This window comes from Vulpes lagopus, chromosome 12 (genome assembly GCF_018345385.1).
Source record: "Vulpes lagopus strain Blue_001 chromosome 12, ASM1834538v1, whole genome shotgun sequence".
In the NCBI taxonomy this organism is placed as follows: Eukaryota; Metazoa; Chordata; class Mammalia; order Carnivora; family Canidae; genus Vulpes; species Vulpes lagopus.
In genome coordinates, this window is record NC_054835.1 from 69,217,247 (window position 1) to 69,234,863 (window position 17,617).

The 17,617-nt window shown below is 40.9% G+C and overlaps 1 protein-coding gene across 5 annotated transcripts in view; it reads left to right on the forward strand.

Annotated features, from left to right (window-relative positions):
- KIT (KIT proto-oncogene, receptor tyrosine kinase) overlaps positions 1-17,617 on the forward strand; it is an 83,431-nt gene that overhangs the window by 29,758 nt on the left and 36,056 nt on the right. For 3 of the 5 annotated variants that reach the window (XM_041726464.1, XM_041726468.1, XM_041726466.1), the window contains exons 2-5: positions 6,154-6,423; positions 9,197-9,478; positions 10,560-10,696; positions 15,090-15,261. In XM_041726464.1, coding sequence (XP_041582398.1) covers positions 6,154-6,423; positions 9,197-9,478; positions 10,560-10,696; positions 15,090-15,261 — 861 coding nt within the window. The remainder of the gene's footprint in view (positions 1-6,153; positions 6,424-9,196; positions 9,479-10,559; positions 10,697-15,089; positions 15,262-17,617) is intronic. The other 2 variants (XM_041726465.1, XM_041726467.1) reach the window with 1 other exon arrangement.

The following is a 17,617-nucleotide window of genomic DNA, read 5'->3' on the forward strand; positions in this document are numbered from 1 at the left end:
ATGTCCAGTTCAGTGCCATTAGGTGTATTCACAATGTTGTGAATGGAAATTCTGTACCCATTAGCCCCATTAACTTTCCATTCTTCCCTCCCCCTGACTCTTGGTGTCTACATTCTACTTTCTGTTTCTACAGATTTGTGTACTCGAGGTGCCTCATGTAAGTAGAATCATACGACATTTGTCCTTTTGTTTCTGGCTAATTTCACACTGCAGGATGTTTTTGAAGTTCGCGGATGTGGTAGTCTGTGTCAGAATTTCCTTCCTTTTCATGGCCAAATAATATTCCATTGCACGATCTTGCCACTTGTCCATCCATTGACCTGTGGATGGGCACTTGGGTTGTTTCCACCTTTTGGCTATCGTAGATAATGCTGCTGTGTACATGGGCGTGCAAATATCTGTTTGCATCCCTACTTTCTCGGTTCTCTTGGATATGGTTGGATTTTACATGAGCGAAAGGGGTTATAGAGGGTATGTTGGCATTTATTGTGATATTGTTAAACTCTTGCAACCTTATTGACTGTTCATAAATGCTCCTTTTCTCCCTCATTCTTGTTCTTTGAGAGCACGGACTGCCTTCTAGGTTCAGCCCTTAGCCAGGTACCTGGGATAAATATATCAATATTTGATTAGTTCCTGGAATTCTTAGTCCAGAACCATCATATGCTCTAGTAGTTGGCCCCCAGAATGGTAGGTTTTGCCATCTATCTTGTTTTCTTTTTTTTCTGGCTCATTAATTAACATGTGTTCAGGGAATAGAAAACAACTCTTAAATTAGCCTTAGCCAAACATGATTAGGGAAGTACATTTTCTAATGCAGAGACTCCTAATGTAGATAAAACCCAATTCAACAAACATTTGTTGAGAACTTGCTATGTACCAGACACCTTTTTAAAATGTGTATTTTCAGGGCAATTTCTAAGCTAGTTGGAATACCTTATTGGTATTGAATTTTAAATATAATAAGGGTAGGTACATACTTTTTAACATGAATCTCTAGTCTTTATTGTAAGAGCTTCATAACAACATTCAAAATAGTTTGGGAAAAAGAGAATAAATAATACCTAGAGTCCCATTCTAATATAAGCTCTATTTTCATTTTGTAGGATGAGTTTGAGGGTTGAACTTATAAGTAATTTACTTTGAAAATAAAACCCTTAATCTTTTGGTGCCAATTATCTTAAAATTTATTCTCTAAAGCTCTAGAGGTAAAGCAGAAACCAATGACCTCAAGTTCGGAGGACTCTTTTTTAGAAGCATCCATAGCAGTTTAATGGATGCATAGAACCCCACTCCTTTTTCTTAGTGGAACACCAGAAATGACATCTGTCCTCTTTTGGGGATAGGTCAGTGGACTGTTGACACCCGTTACAGGGTCTAGGTATTTAGGAATCTGTCCTTCCTCTGATCTTTTCTATGTTCGGGGATTGAAATGTATGTTTTTATGGCTTTGCCAGGGGGAAAATACAATTTAAGATCCTTGGAGTAGGTGGAGGAGGTAGGACTTAGATTTAGAACACGGTGAGCGTCAGAACAAACGGATGGGTAATGGGGCTGGACATGATTGGATGGAGTTAGTGAGGGCAGGTGATCGTGGTTAGGGACCAATGCCTATGGAAAACAGGGCTTTCCACATGGCAAGAAGGTGAATTGGTGGAGTAGATGTGTTCTGGGGTTGGGAATGGGGGCGGGAAGATGGGCCCACGAAGGGATGGAATTGTTTATAGGCTCCTTAGCCCGCCAGCCTAAGACTCTGTCTTACTGGAGAGGGAGGTAAAAGTCCAGAGGAAGCAGCTAGAAACTAAGTCCCATGCAGGTGCTTTGTGAGCTATCCATGAGGTCAGTGTTAGCTGCTGCTGCCTCTGACAGAGGTTTTTGAAGCTGGGACTGGGGTTGTTGAAGGACAGTGTTTTTTTGTTTTTTTTTTTGTTTTTTTTGCCTGATGGATCTCAGGGCTATGAGGTTTGATGAGTTGGGAGTTTGATGAGCTGGAAGCACAGAGATCTCCTAGGAGAAGATGTCATCTGTCTGGGTGGTAGTAGGTGGCTAGTCTGGGGTGGGGCAGCAGGAGAGGAAAGGCAGGCAAAGATGAGAGGCAGAGGCTCCAAAGGAGAGATGGCTGGGATTTGCTGCCAAGGAGGCAGAAGTCAGGCAGGAACCCATTTGGGAAATGATGGAACCGTTTACATTCATGGGAAGTGAGTGAGTCAGGACTGACTGGAGGGGTGATAAGAGGTTCTGTTTTTAGAATAATTGTGTCTAACATTTATTATGTATTTTCTACGTAATAAAAACAGTTCTGAGTGCTTTGTATGACAGCCTTATGAAATAGGTTCTGTTGCTGTCCCTCCTTTGCAAATGAGGAAACCGAGACAGAATTGATTAGTAACTCGCCTCAGGATCACACACTTAACTCCTTGGCAGAGCCAGGATGCAAATCTAGAGTCTTAACTCCAGAGCCAGGCTCTTACTGAGTATGCTCGACCATCTCAGTGTGAAAGCCAACATCTTCAAAGTGCCCTGTCCTGTCTTAAGCTCTTTGCATGGATTTGTCACATTTGATTCCCATAAGGACTCTAGGAGATGAGGGTATTTTTATCATTTTCCAGATCTGGAAACTTGGTCACAGAGAAATAGAGTGGCCTGCCATTGAGGTCACGCAGCGAGGCTTAGCTTCCATTGGTTACGGTACTTCTCCAGAAGTTGGCGATGGTTATTCAGCTGGGTTGCCATGCACCTATGGCCCTTAAGATCCCCTCCCGAGAAAGCTAAATTGATTGAAGTGTATTGCAGTATAAAATTCTTTAAGGATTTTTGGATTAAATTTTCTGTCAACGTCACTGCTATTCCCTTGCAACAACTCCCTTTTTAAAAGGGGATAAATAATTGACATAATAGCGTCTCCATTTATTGCTGTGCCCATTTTCATTATTTAACACTGCATATGACTCTGAAAACAATCCCAAGCACTTCGTTTCCTATTCTGGCCCCCTGCATTGAGATGCTGAGCCCAGCAAGGGACAGATGATCTTGCCTATAGCCCTTCATGTGTTATTGGTGCTTAATAATGTTTGATGATTGTAATCGACCTTGTTGTTACCTTCTGCGAATCGAGGTTTGCTGAGTATCTTCAATCTGGGGTGTACTTGGCATGACCTCACGCAGCTGCAATTGAAGCCATGGTTGAAAGGTGCCCAGATGAAATATTGGGTAACAAATTGGAATTGAGACCAGTCATCATCTATATGCACCTGCAGGGGATGGTTTCACTGCTGCTCTAGAGCATCTTTGGTCTGTCCCTCTCCTCTTCTGTCCTCACATGTCAACAAGTCTCGTCTGGGACTGACTTTCTTTCTTTCTTTCTTTCTTTCTTTCTTTTATTTTTATTTTTATTTTTATTTTTATTTTTATTTTTATTTTTATTTTTATTTTTATTTTTATTTTTATTTTTATTTTTATTTTATTTATCCATGAGGGACACACAGAGAGAGGCAGAGACACAGGCAGAGGGAGAAGCAGGCTCCATGCAGGGAGCCCGATGTGGGACTCGATCCCGGGTCTCCAGGATCACGCCCTGGGCCAAAGGCAGACCTCGACCACTGAGCCACCCAGGCGCCCCTCTTCTGGAACTTTTCACCTCATTTGACTATAGATCTGTTTCTGTGCCTTCCGGTGCCATAGCTTCTCACAGAGGTCTACACGTAGAGCCTCTGACCTTGGGAGCACATGGAAATTCCCACTCACCTGAAATTGTACTCTTGCATTTCCTGCAGTCTCTTTCTCACCAAATAGATTTGGTTTGTTCCCTTGGTCACTTTTGTTCATCCTCTTGATCTCGCTCAGCATCTGCCCTAGTCCCTACCACCTCTTTGAAACCTTCTGATGTGTTGCCTTCCCCTCCCACCCTCTTCCTTTCTGGTGGTGGTTTTGTTGTTGTAGCTTGTTCATTTTTGTTTGACTTTTAAATCTCAAATCTATACCCTCTTAGCTGGAAGAGCTCTTCAAGATTGGTATTTTGTGTGTGCCTCTTTTTTTCCACAAGCCCTCACCCTTGACTATCTGATCCTGCCTTTTTTTTTTTAAAGATTTATTTATTTGTTTATTACTGAGAGACACAGAGAGAGAGGCAAGACATAGGCAGAGGGAGAAGCAGGCTCTCTGCGGGGGAGCCTGATGCGGGACTAGATCCCAGGATCCCAAGATCATGACCTGAGCCAAAGGAGATGCTCAACCCCTGAGCCACCCAGGCATCCCCTGATCCTGTCTTTAACTTCACACGTTATTTGCTCTTCCTCCACCATGTGAAATGCAGGTCATAAGGTGAGAAGTCCCATCCACTGGCCCGGGAGCCCCTGAGAGCAGGGCTCTCCTGGCCCCACACGTTTCTGATCATGTCTCCCCACCCCCAGTCATGCCAGACTTGGGGAGAGCTTCCTGGCGTGGCTTACCTGCTGCCTTTGCCTCCCACCTGCTCCTTTCTCCACCTGGATTGGAGGATTTTTACTCCAACATCAGAACTCAGGTCGCTTCTTGTCTCCGACCTTGTATGTGTGCAGAGGGGATAGATATGCCATTTTGCCTATGACCCTGCAGAAGTGATTGAAAGCTCCCTCCCCCTCCACCCCCCCCAGTGGGGAGTGCTGTTACCCTGTTGCTCTAGCCTACCTCACCCGGGGACCCTTTCTTCCCACTCACTCACCCAGGTCGAATGTGAGTCAGTCTTTGTAGTTTTAATTACACTAGAACCGTTAATGTGTTTTTCCTCTGATGGTATAATAATGCTCCTTTAGTCTCAGATCCTTACTGTAGGTCTTATTCCTTCTGCCAACCTCTGAGGACTGGAGCTCTTCACTGAGTTCCTTGAATCCAGAAGATCTCGGTATCTTACTGTGCATGTCACTTTTCTGCTGGAAAATATCGAGTGTCTCTGTATGGTCTGTGTGGTCTCTATGGTATACATCTACGGCCCATGTCTGTCTTCTCTTTCACCTCTTCTGATATGGTCAAGGTCCAGCCCACCTCTTCCTTCTTCTTCAGCTTGAAGCCAGAACAGCTGCGTTTCACTTATTGTGACATGTGAGTAGTGTATTCTCTAAACTCTGGTGTGCGTGTAAGAACCAGGTGTTGCACTTATGTGGATGTTTCCCGAGCACCCAGCTCGAAGCTTTTGCAGACCGTGAATAAGGAACAGGTACATTTGCATTCATGCAACAGATGGATGAATGAATGAATGAATGAATGAATGAATGAATGGACTGCCGTGAATTTTCTAAGCTTCAAGTTTCATACTCCGAGTCTAAAGTTTGCATCTTTATATTAAGAAGCCTATCTAGGCATTAGTTTGATTAGGCTGCAGCCCAACATATGTCATGAGTTATGTCATGGTCTGATTTTTTTTTTTTTAAGATTTTATTTATTTATTCATGAGAGATACAGAGAGAGAGAGAGAGAGAGAGAGAGAGAGAGAGGCAGAGACACAGGCAGAGGGAGAAGCAGGCTCCATGCAGGGGCCTGATGTGGGATTCGATCCTGGGTCTCCAGGATCACATCCTGGGCTGAAGGTGTGAGCCACCCGGGCTGCCCTCATGGTGTGATCTTTAAAATGGGATTTTCATGTGCTGCCTTATTATTTGAGACTCTTAAATAGTTCTCCTTTTGGGGAACATCACCGTATAAGGAGAATTTCACACAAATAACTGAATTCACAGCCAACCCATGTCATGGTCATGTACATTTTGCCAGAAGAGTAACAGGCCAGTAGGTCTTTTTGTTTGTTTGTAATAGTGTGGGGTTTTGTTTTTGTTGTTTCTAAGCAGGGCGTCAGCATGTCAGTACCATTTCGATGGCCCATATTCAGAGTGGAAACTTGACCCAGCTGTGTGTTTCACCCGGAGAAGGGCCATGCGTGGCATCCCGCGAGGATGGCTTGCATACCAAGTGTGACCCTCAGGATTAATGGAGAGTTGCAGAAAATAATTTTCTCGATGAACTTAAGAAACTTTAAACAGAACTCTTTCTAACTATAAATAGTGGGGCAGCTTTGTCCTATTTTTATTGTAGAGCGCACAGAAGATGGAAATCAATATTGGAAGAGTTGCTTTATTTCGCCAAGGAAAAGATCATACTCAACACGATTCTTATTTTTCTTGGCAGGCTCTTCTCAACCATCTGTGAGTCCAGGGGAACCGTCTCTCCCATCCATCCATCCAGCAAAATCAGAGTTAATAGTCAGTGTCGGCGACGAGCTTAGGCTGTCCTGCACCGATCCAGGATTTGTCAAGTGGACTTTTGAGACCCTGGGCCAACTGAATGAGAACACACACAACGAATGGATCACAGAGAAGGCAGAGGCTGGCCACACGGGCAATTACACGTGCACCAACAGAGATGGCTTGAGCAGGTCCATTTATGTGTTTGTCAGAGGTAAATGTGTGGCTTTCTTTCATGCTATGCTTTAGAGAACTTAATATCCTGTTCTTAATTATGGATGACATAGAGATGGCTGAGCCATAGAGAAAATATGGCTAGGTCTAGAAAGCCTAAAACAAATTTTTCTTTGTTGGTTCCCCCCCCCCCCCCCGCCCCCCACCATCTCTTGATACATCGTGGCTGTGGGTATGACTTCAGCTGAAGGTCTGTGAGCCTGCGCTGCTCTTCCTAATGAGATTACAATATGGTTAGCCCATTTGTCCTGGCACTCTGAGTAAACCCTGAGAATAAATTAGGCCCTTTGGGAAAGCTGCATTTTAATGCCTTGAGATCCTAGATACTCCCACTTAGTAAAAACACTTCAGGGAACGAAAGGCCTCGGAAGGCCCAAACAGACCAACACTTCAAAAAGAATTGACCCACTTTTAGGGAGCAAATTCCAGAAAAATAACCCAGTCAGCTAAATCACCCCATGTCCCTCTTAGGTTCTTTAATAGTTGTCAGTTGATTCGTTTAAAAAAAGAAAAGAAAAGAAAAAGAAACAAAGAACCAAAACAAAATAGTGACCTTTTTAGAAACAGAAGAAAAATATGAATGTTGGATTTCCGTACCTCATTTCCTATGATAAACTCGGTGATTCGCCTGTGTTTGCTTAACATCCTTGTCAAGAGGAGGTTTGCTAATGTGTGGGAGGCAGGAGGCTCTTTCTGTTGATGTAAAAACAAGTACTTCGAGCTTTAGGAGATGCATCCTCAGGTCATAGGAGGAAGAATAGAGTCCCGGTCCTGGCTCTGAGTTTCTGTCCAGTGAAAACGGGACTACGTAGGAGGCCTCATCCACAGTATTGTGGGGGAATAATGAATACATCTGTCCTAGATTGCAGGTCTGAGGGACCTCAAGAGTTTCGGTTTCTCACCAGAACACTGAGAGTTTCCTGCCCTGTCTTCCTGGTGTAATTGTTGTCGTTCAGGAGACCAGAATTGTGCAAATTCTAGCTTTCTCAAGGGTTCATAAAGTTGACTCCCCTCGTGTTCGCTGTAGAGAAGGTTGCCTCTCCTCAGTGTATCTGTTATTCTCCTACGTGGGTAAACTGAGACCTACCCGTTGATAAGGCACAGCTTAGCCTCTGGGTATGTTTCTGTAATTGTGGAGGTATCCTGTGTGCTGGTCGTTGGCATTCGAGAAGATACTCTAATTTCCAGGTGGTAATGAAATCTCATTCTGCATATGAATACAGTGGGTAGATGACTGAATAAATGGGGGGAGACTGCTCAAGTAGCCAAGTCAGTCTCGCAGAGTTCATGGATTTTTTTTTTTTTTTTAGAAGGGAAGTCTTCCTCAATAAATCAGAGCTACACTAAACTACTACTGATTTGAGATGTTTTGGATACTTGAGTGGTTTATGTTACAGCAGTGAAGGAGATTGGGGCATTGTAGGAGCTGGCTTCCAGCAACTGAGAAAGAGGAGATGGAATGATAACCAGCGATGGTTTCGGACCTCAGTTCTATCCTCATGACGTGCTTTATTCATAGAACAAAGGAGTGAGGCTGGGACATGCGTAATTATTCATTCTAGAAGTTGTTTTTTTTTTTTCCTAAAATCAGATGGTAAATCTATTTCACCACTGTCAAATTGATTTTTTGTGGGACACCGAATTCCAAGTGGAATGGACAATGAATAAAGAAATTTTTTAAAATTTATTTTATTTTTACTTATTTTTGTATATTTTTTATTGGAGTTCGATTTGCCAACCTATAGTATAAAACCCAGTGCTCATCCCATCCAATGCCCCCCTCAGTGCCCTTTAAAAAAAAAAAACATTTTAAACATGATCTGTTGGCCCAACCGTCTATCTGTATTATCTTTACATGGTAGGGGTGGCCGCATATTGTGTGTACAGAATGAGGTTTGTCGTTGCTTATAGGAGGTCCCAGTCTGCCCGAGGCTTTTCCAGTCCACACCTGGTGTCCTGGCATAATTATTAATAGCACTCCCCTTCACTCACAAGTGTCCTGGTTCGGATGATGAAGTATTTGCCACAGCATTCCCGAAACTCATAAGACCCCCCTTGGGAATATGGCTTCATTTGATTTCCAGAAGTTTATGTTTATACATATCTTTCAAGAAATAGGAAGAGGGGGGCCCATGATGACATTTGTACAGGGTGGCCGGCTGATGGTCTCCCAGGCTCTATGCAGAGGCTGAAAGGTCCTGGCCACTGGGAGTTCTGGAAGGGCCCCCGCCCCACCACCAGAAGGGTAGAGAAAGAACACCTTTCCCTGACCCTAATGGGTATCATCACACAGCCTTAGTCTTAGCCCATGCTGCTTGAGTATTCCCTGTTGTAGAAGAATAGTAACTATTGTAGTAAAATACCCTCCGAGTTTTAGGGGCTCAAATCGTGGTATCAGTTGGACAGGGATTTGAGTTCCGCTCAGCCATTTCTGGGCCATGTCACTTTTTTAGGAGAGTCACTTTTGAGACTTCAGTTTCTTCACCTCTAAAAGGGGGGGGGGGTAAGCATGTACCCATCACGTCGGGGTGCTTCGAGGATGAGATGAGCTAAAGTGTAATGGTCCGAGCTTAGTGTCCGACACAGGGGAAGTGTATAACAAATGTTAACTGTTACTCAATTCGTAGTATTTGGATAAATTCTACTTATGCTTGCAAAGAACGAACAAAATGCGGAGTCATCCGTGATCTTTTAAAAATGTTCTCGGTGCCTGTGGCCTGCCATTCAGACGACTGATTTTTGATATGCTTTAGATCCTGCGAAGCTTTTCCTCGTTGACCTTCCCTTGTATGGGAAAGAAGGCAATGATACGCTGGTCCGCTGTCCTCTGACGGACCCAGAAGTGACCAATTACTCCCTCAGGGGGTGCGAGGGGAAGCCTCTTCCCAAGGACTTGACTTTCGTCGCTGATCCCAAGGCTGGCATCACCATCAGAAACGTGAAGCGCGAGTATCATCGGCTCTGCTTGCACTGCTCTGCGGACCAGAAGGGGAGGACGGTGCTGTCCAAGAAATTCACCCTGAAAGTGAGGGCAGGTAGGGGCCCTTTCTCTCTTTCTCGTGGGGAGGCGGAGCATCTGTTGATGGAGGGGTGACTTGTCTCCTCTCCCTGGTCTGTCTTACTCTCAGCGGTCAGGTGGCTGGCTCTTCATCACTTTCCCCAGCTCCCAACTACTGTCAGTGGCCGGTGAATTCTTTGTTTCGTAGCCCCAAGCCCCACACCACCAGTGCACGGCCACCGTTGGCAGGTGCATCTGCCAGAAACCGGTGTGTAGACTCTCCCGGGGACAGTGTGAAACCTCACAACATCAGGACCCCCAGAGTTTCATAACCGCATGAGGTGTGCTTCCAAGGGAACCTCACTGGGGAGCTTTGATTCCACTGTTGGGAAAGATTAGCATATACATTATTCACCTCTTGATTTACTGTTGATAGAGGAATTGAGTTTCTCCTCAGCGATTTGATTTTAATGCATTCCCAGACTTATTCCCAGTCTGAGGAGGAAAGCACCAACAGAGTATGGCCCTTGTTATCATCGTGGCATTATGTTGATTAAATTCGTAGCTGGAAGATGTCTAGATTTTTGTGTCTCCGAGCTCATCAAATTCAACACCGGGTGACATTCTGCTACGTAGGGGTTTTTATGAAGGCTTTTGAAAAAGGGCGCTCATTGGGATTAAGGAAACTTTGACTATTTAAAATGGAGATTTTTCAGAAATGAGCAAGATATTATTACTACGGCACATGGGAAAGATGCCTGTTTGGTTGAAAGAATATAATTAGTCGTAGGTCACGTCCTCATGAAACCATCAGGGTTAAAGCCACTTTCCCTGTGCCAGGGCTTCTGCCTGTTTCAAAATAGCTTTGGCCAGGAGCATTATCATCTCAAAGCAGACATTCCTATTTTTTTCACTCAATATTAATGAATTTGCTTGAAGGATGCAAGATTTAATTGCTGATGTCTTCAGATAGGCAAGTGATACAGATTGATTAGTACTTGAGATTTTATTTAAAAGACGCCCAAATAAGTTGGGTGCATTTGAGGAAAAACAGTAGGTGACAGTGGCATATGATCATGGAACAAATAATTTGAGGGCCACGTTTCTTCTTATTCTAGCCATCAGAGCTGTACCAGTTGTGTCAGTATCCAAAACAAGCTCTCTCCTGAAGGAAGGGGAAGCCTTCTCTGTGATGTGCTTTATAAAAGACGTGTCTAGTTTCGTGGACTCGATGTGGATAAAGGAAAACAGCCAGGTAAGTGGCTTGTTTCCTTTGTTTTTCTCAATACATTGTTCTCTCTGTGGGGGACATTTTAAGGTTTTCCCCTTAAAACAGTCTATTAATTATCCTGGGGATGGCTCAGCTGGTGTGTCTGTCTGAGGTGGGGCTGTCTGGGCGTGTGTCGAGATGCACATTTCCCCCTTTCGTAACACCATATGTGGATGTGTATATTCATTATTAGCGGCAAATACGTGTCATTTTGTAAATTTATTTTGAGAAGACCGAAGAGAGAACTTCAGACTCCTGTTCTATACTGTGTGCTGTTTCTTTGACTTTTGTAGGGAAAATTTTAAGAACACTTCTTGTTAGCCATGTACGTTAACCTTGATTTTTAAGACTCTTAAAATTATCCAGGCCAGATGATTGAAAATATTGGGAAAAGTTGTCAATTTTTTTCCCCCTTCCATATTTAAAAACAGTCAGTGATCTCAGATACTAACCGGAGCGCTCCCTCCTTTCCCACAAAGTGGCCTATCCATTTGAGAGCTGTGTTTCCTTTTTTATTGATCTGACTTCTCCCCTCTGAGGCTGGTTACCTGAGATCAAGTTGCTAATGGTTTTCTATTTGTTTTAGTCACTATTAATAAAATGGTTATCTTTAATCTGAAACATTTGGACATGTTTAAGTTCTCATTCATTTAACAAATGCATATTGAATGTCTCCTATATGTCAGATACTGTGAAAGGCATATCTTAAGTAAAATTTGGCCAGTTATATGTTTTTTCCCCCCCTATCTCTCTAAATAATCATTAATAGCAAGGTCTTTCAAATTCTAATTTCCCAAATATTTTGCTTTAAAATTCCCATCGACCGAATTTTCAGTAATTTTTATTTGCATAATCTTGGCCATCTAAGGTAAGTTGCTATCACAGTGGTTTTTCTTCAGAACACACATATGCATTACATGGGAGAAAAGAAATGATATATTTTCCTCCTCCTCTTACTCCTCTTCTTCTTCCTTCTCATGCTCTGTATTCAACATGGGCAATTTCATGCCTCTTTAAAGAATTCTTTGCTCCATAAGTAACCATGGTGATTAGCATAATGCAAAGTACTATGATGGTATTCACATAGACTTGTGATGGATGATACCTTGCTAATGAAGCCTGCCATTGACTAGAGAATGGATTGTACTAGAGTCTTGTTCTTTCAGACCAGTGGCTCAAAGAAACAAGTTTTAGTTTCTATATCATATAATTTAATAAAAACAATAGCTTATGTATGGATTTTTGACTAACCCTACGGAACGCGATCCTATATTAATTGGCTTTCCATAATCCTTGATTTCAGATGAGAGAACAGTTTAGACCATGTGTGTATTTGAGCCTCTGTATAACTTGAAAATTAGCCTTTTTTCATGAGAAATTCAATTGCCCCAGGCAGTTTTGTTCTGAACCACTTTTCCCAGGAGTCCTGCATGCCATTCCCAATTAATCCACTGGCGCTGCTAGATAAGCCTTCAGTGTTGGGAGCTCTTTGGGGAAATCCCAGTGTGCACCTCAAGGGTTAAGGAAAACCAAATCACATGCAAACAATATGTAATGTGTGACTTGCAGATGGGGCTCGTGGCTCCATGCCAAGGTTCATCCATGAATCTTTTGTTGATATCCTTTGGCTTCATTCGGAATACTTAGCACTGTGAGCGCTATCAAATTATCTTAAAAATTCCTGGTATTTGATTCTGACCGTTTAGAATAAGTTTAAAACTCACAGAGAAATTTAGGATAAAATGACTATTCTAGAGTTTTTGCAGTTGTTTGTTTTAAACCCTAAGAGAGTCTTGGAGTTTATTCAACACTTGTGAATCTTGGTTAGCTTTCCTAGTGCCTCTAAACCCTTGTATTTTTACTTTTAATTATGTTATTTGGCATCAGCCTGAATTAAGGTCTTTGGGTTTAGGTGTTGATATTGTGTCACATAGGACCAAGCTATTCCTTCCTGCGCTGACATGTGTTCATTGTTCCTGTTTAGCTCCTTGTTGTAGACCCTTGGGCTACATATATCTATACGACAAATCTAGAATGTGGTATGTTAGCTGTCTGTTGTCACTCTGCCTTTGCAGAGAAGTCTGTGACCTGGTGGACTGGGAGAGGACAAAACAGTGTCCCCTCACCTTGCTACTGCATCTTCTTGATTGCTCTTCTGCAGTGAAATGGCAGATTTCTGCCAATTATTAGAAGAATCTCTTGGAAGAGAGTGTCTTCATATCCGCATTGTGCTTCAAAATGAAAAGGCCTTTAAAGACCTCTGTTTTCTTATTTCCTTTTATTTATTTGAGAGAGAGAGAGAGAGAACAAGCAAGGGAGGGAGAATCAGAGAAGGAGAGAGACAGAGGGAAGAGCAGACTCCTGCTGAGCAGGGAGCCCAACGCAGGGCTCCATCTCAAGACCCCAAGTTCATGACTTGAGCCAAAGGCAGATGCTTAACCTACTGAGCCACCCAGGCGCCCCCCGCCCTCTCATTTCCTTATAGAAACAAAAGCTGAGACTAGTAGTATCCTTGACTTGCTCAAGATCTCACAGTTAGTTAAGAAAGCAGGTTTCTCTTCTTTTTATTTCAAAACATTCCGCTTTGGCAGTCTGCTCTTATGTATGCTCATTTTAATGTAAAAAAAATTTCCAAAAATATAATAACATGAGGAAAAAAGAAACAGATATAATTCCACCATTGCATGTTGTAGTGCTATGCAATGGGAAATAAAATGTGAGCCTCCTATGTAATTTAACATTTTCTAGTAGGCACATGACAGATCAGAGTAAAATCGATACATTTTATTTAACCTAGTATAGCCAAAATATTATCTTATCAATGTAATTAACATAAAAAATATCAATGGGTTATTTTGCACTACTATTTTTCATAATAAGGCTTCAAAATCTGGGGCATACTTTATATTTATAACACAAGTTGGACCTCAAGCATTCCAAGAGCTCAGTATTCTTTGTGTGTCTGGTCTTTATAAATACTATATTGCCCACTTTTTTTTTTCATATTTCTTTTCCCTCTGCTCCCATGCATATGTATTACCACATGTTTGCAGTTGTAAGGTACACTCGGTTTATGCTTATTAAGTAATATGAACCTTTTTCTTATTTTCACATTTATAATTTTGATACTTGGTATACATTTAGGTCATCTTTGAGATTTCACTGCAGTAAATATTTTGCAGCTTTTTTAAAAAATTGAGTTATTTCCTTGAGATAAGTTTGCTGGAATTGATCAGGGGTATGAACAAACAGCCAAATTGCTTTCCACAGGGATTGTTCTGATTTACAGTAGTGTCAGAATGGTCTCATGCTAATAGGTTGACCATAGCCTGGCCAGCGCATTACCCTTGGTCTCCTTTTATGTCAACATCAGCTCCTGTTTCCTTTTTTTTTTTTTTCCAGTTGTTATTTTTTTTCTGTAGGAATGTGTTCATTTTACTGAAAATTTGGAAGATGCAGAAAGTTCTATAGTACTCCCTCTAATATTTTCAGAGTGACTATAGTTTATGTTATGTTTTATTCCCATGATGTTTTCCATACAAGAAATCTCTCTGTGTCTTGTCTGCAGACAAATAATACAAGTAAAATGGTGATATCACAAGAGTAAATTTGCAACTTTTTCTCTTCCACTCATGCTTAAATAATTTGGGGTTTGGTCTTAGACGTCTCACATACTTTGGAACTCTTTTTAATAGTTGCCAAAATTCTACTGGATAAGAACTGTAGGATGAGTTTCCAAGTTAGTTTTAGACATTGTGGTTCAATTTTTATTCGTGAAAATAATATAAATGTTAATAAAATAGAATATTATTATTAGTGATTTCTTTCAATCACTGGGATATAGAGATAATGATATGACCTAACTATGAACAATTGGTGTCGCTTTTTTTCCCCTACTCTGGAAATCTCACTATTTATTTTCTAAGATCTGCTTAATGAGAGCAGAATGTAGTGAATGTACTGGATGTTTTTGATTAACTGGAAGATTTGAGTTCTTGATACGACCTGACTATGCTGACTAAATGTAAAGTATCAGTATTCAGTAATATTTCTTATATAGTAACTTCTAAAATTTGGCACTATTAAAATATTTAGTGCTGCAGAGAATTTGGAATTATGTATGCCATGGTTATTATGAAATGAATTTTCATGTTTTTTCCAATCATTAATAATGACTATCTTTCAATATAATCCTGTAATATGAAGTGTTCCAATGACAGACTTGTCGTGATGCTTTATTATTCTTACTTAAGTAGTGTATAATGAATGTTAATATGGAGAAGTTAATTGCTGCTATTTTTAATTTATCTAGGAAAGATCCTGAATATAAATTTTATGGTAATCTTTGATTTTTTTTTTTCTCTCTTTCCAAAACCAGCAGACTAATGCACAGACACAGAGTAATAGCTGGCATCACGGTGACTTCAATTTTGAACGTCAGGAAAAGTTGATTATCAGCTCAGCAAGAGTTAATGATTCTGGAGTGTTCATGTGTTACGCCAATAATACTTTTGGATCAGCAAATGTCACAACAACCTTGGAAGTAGTAGGTAAATATCTCTATCAGAATGTATAAATTACTGGCAGTAGTGAAAGAAGAAATTGCTAGATAGCTTCCTTTTTATGTTAATAGAATGTTGAAGAGATTACTAGAAATTTAATTGTCACCACATGAATGAATGAATGAATGAATGAATGAAAATGATCACTGTCGCCTTTTCCAACCAGAGCACAAAAGCAAATTCCACCAGTTTAATAAAGAGGAAGTAGAAACTTGTAACTGAAGTTGTTTAAATGGGTAATTTTCTCCCATCCCCCCTCCCCTCCCTACTAAACAAATAAGATGTTAAGTAGAACTTTTTCAAAAATTCTAGTCTTTACTGAATGACTTGAGTTTAGAAATGGGTGTGGACTTTCTCAGTGGAGGAGTGCAGATGCTGAGAGCCTGAAGTAGTTCTCTGAACCTTTTAGGGGGGCACCTGAGCCTTTGGTTTATCTTTTTACCACTCATGGGTCTAGTTCATTTGTCACAGGAAGGGCTGAGTTGGGCTGCTTCTTCCTAGGACACCGCTCACTTTACCCCATCCTCCAGCCTTGTAGGCCATAGTGTGAACCTTCAGGAAGGAGGTCCCCTGGGGCCTGAATCATTGGTTCTGCGCAGCATAAACTGGGTCATGGTACCCTATAATCCTAACCCCATCATAGCTGGTATGCACAAGTGGTTTAGTTTCCTTCCCTACTCTGGAAATCTCACTAAATATTTATTTTCCAAGATTTACTTAATGGGAGCAGAAGATAGTGAATGTCCTGGATGTTTTTTTGATTTACTGGAAATAATAGTAATTTTTAAATCGCTTTATTTACACATTTTTTTGTTTTGTTTTGTATTGTTTGAATTTAATCTCTTGTGCTTTTTTTTTTTTAATGCAAGTACAGTCTCTGTGCTTGACTTTGATTAAGTACTGGTAGGGTGGCAAATTTCTTCATCATGAGCAATAATAAAATGATGTGATATTTGTTTTCATTTCTCCTCTTTCCCCCATGTTTCCTCAATAATTTATGAAGCAGTGTTAGAGGTCTGTGATTTATCCCACAATAATCTCATATAATTTTGGCATTTCTGCCCATGTTGTAATGGAAAGCATCTCACCAGACTAAACGTGGGAAACACGCTTTACTTGCAATGATAGAACCAGCATGCAGAAAGAGTATTACTTTTTCCCTAAACGTGATTGTGAACCATTTATTAATTTGAATGGAAAGCTATGCTTTTAAAATATTAAACTCCATAAGTGCTAATTTGCTAAGTTGATTAGGGAGCATGTTGATATATCAGCTTCAGCTCCAGAAAGCAATTAGTAAGGATGTTTTGAACATATTATTGTATGTAATCAGATTTTTAAAATCCATTCATCAATTTCCAAGAATATAACTGTGTAACTGGAAAGGCTTGTGGCTCTGAAACCTGAATCTGGTTTTTTATTGTTTTGGGATGGGTTGGGATGGGACATGGAACAGGAGGAGACAAAGAGAAAAGTAATTTCTTTGGGGGTTGGGGTAGGAGGATTTGGATACCATGTGGAGTGGCTTTGGGATGGTCCCCACCTGGTTTTAAGTTGGGGCCGTGCCACCCAACTTTCGAATGCACCCTACTTTAACTCTGCCTGCATTTTCTCTTCTGAGTAACTCTACCTCTAACTCCAGAGGTTATAGAGAGGAGAAAAGGCAATAGATTTCATAGAAGTACCTCGCATAGCATTTGTACTGATTAAATATTAATGCATCACCAATTTCTTAATGCAGAAGTACCTGAAAAAAATCATACTTTATGTTAAAACAACCCTGATGGAATTCTTTGAATTGAATAATTCTGATACTTCATGAATTTGAAGGACATAAAAGTATATTGAGCCAAAGGGCTCTGGAAAACTCAGGAGGAACTTAAGTATTTTATGTATGGTGATGATGAGGGAACTCATTTCAGTGCAAATATTGTGGTCCGTAATATTTGAGTATTTTGCATTGTGTGGGATCAATTTATGACCTTAAGAACCTGAAACTGTAACATAGCGCTCTGATGAAAGATTTATTCCTTCAAAATTAACTGAAGATCTAAATTTGCTTTAAAAATGGCAGAGGGAGCTTCATTTATGATTCAGGCATTAGAACAGGGTGGTGGTTTCCATCTCCAGCTTTCACCCGGGTGATTTTTTATTCTCATCTGTGACACATCCTTTTCATTGGTGCAGTTGGACTCTTTTTCTTATTCTGAATCTCTAGGAAACTAAAGGGCAGTAAATACTAGAATGACAACTCATGTAGGACCTTAACATATTCAACCGAATATGTTATAATATATATAATTATTATATAATATAATAATATATATAATATAATATGCCATAT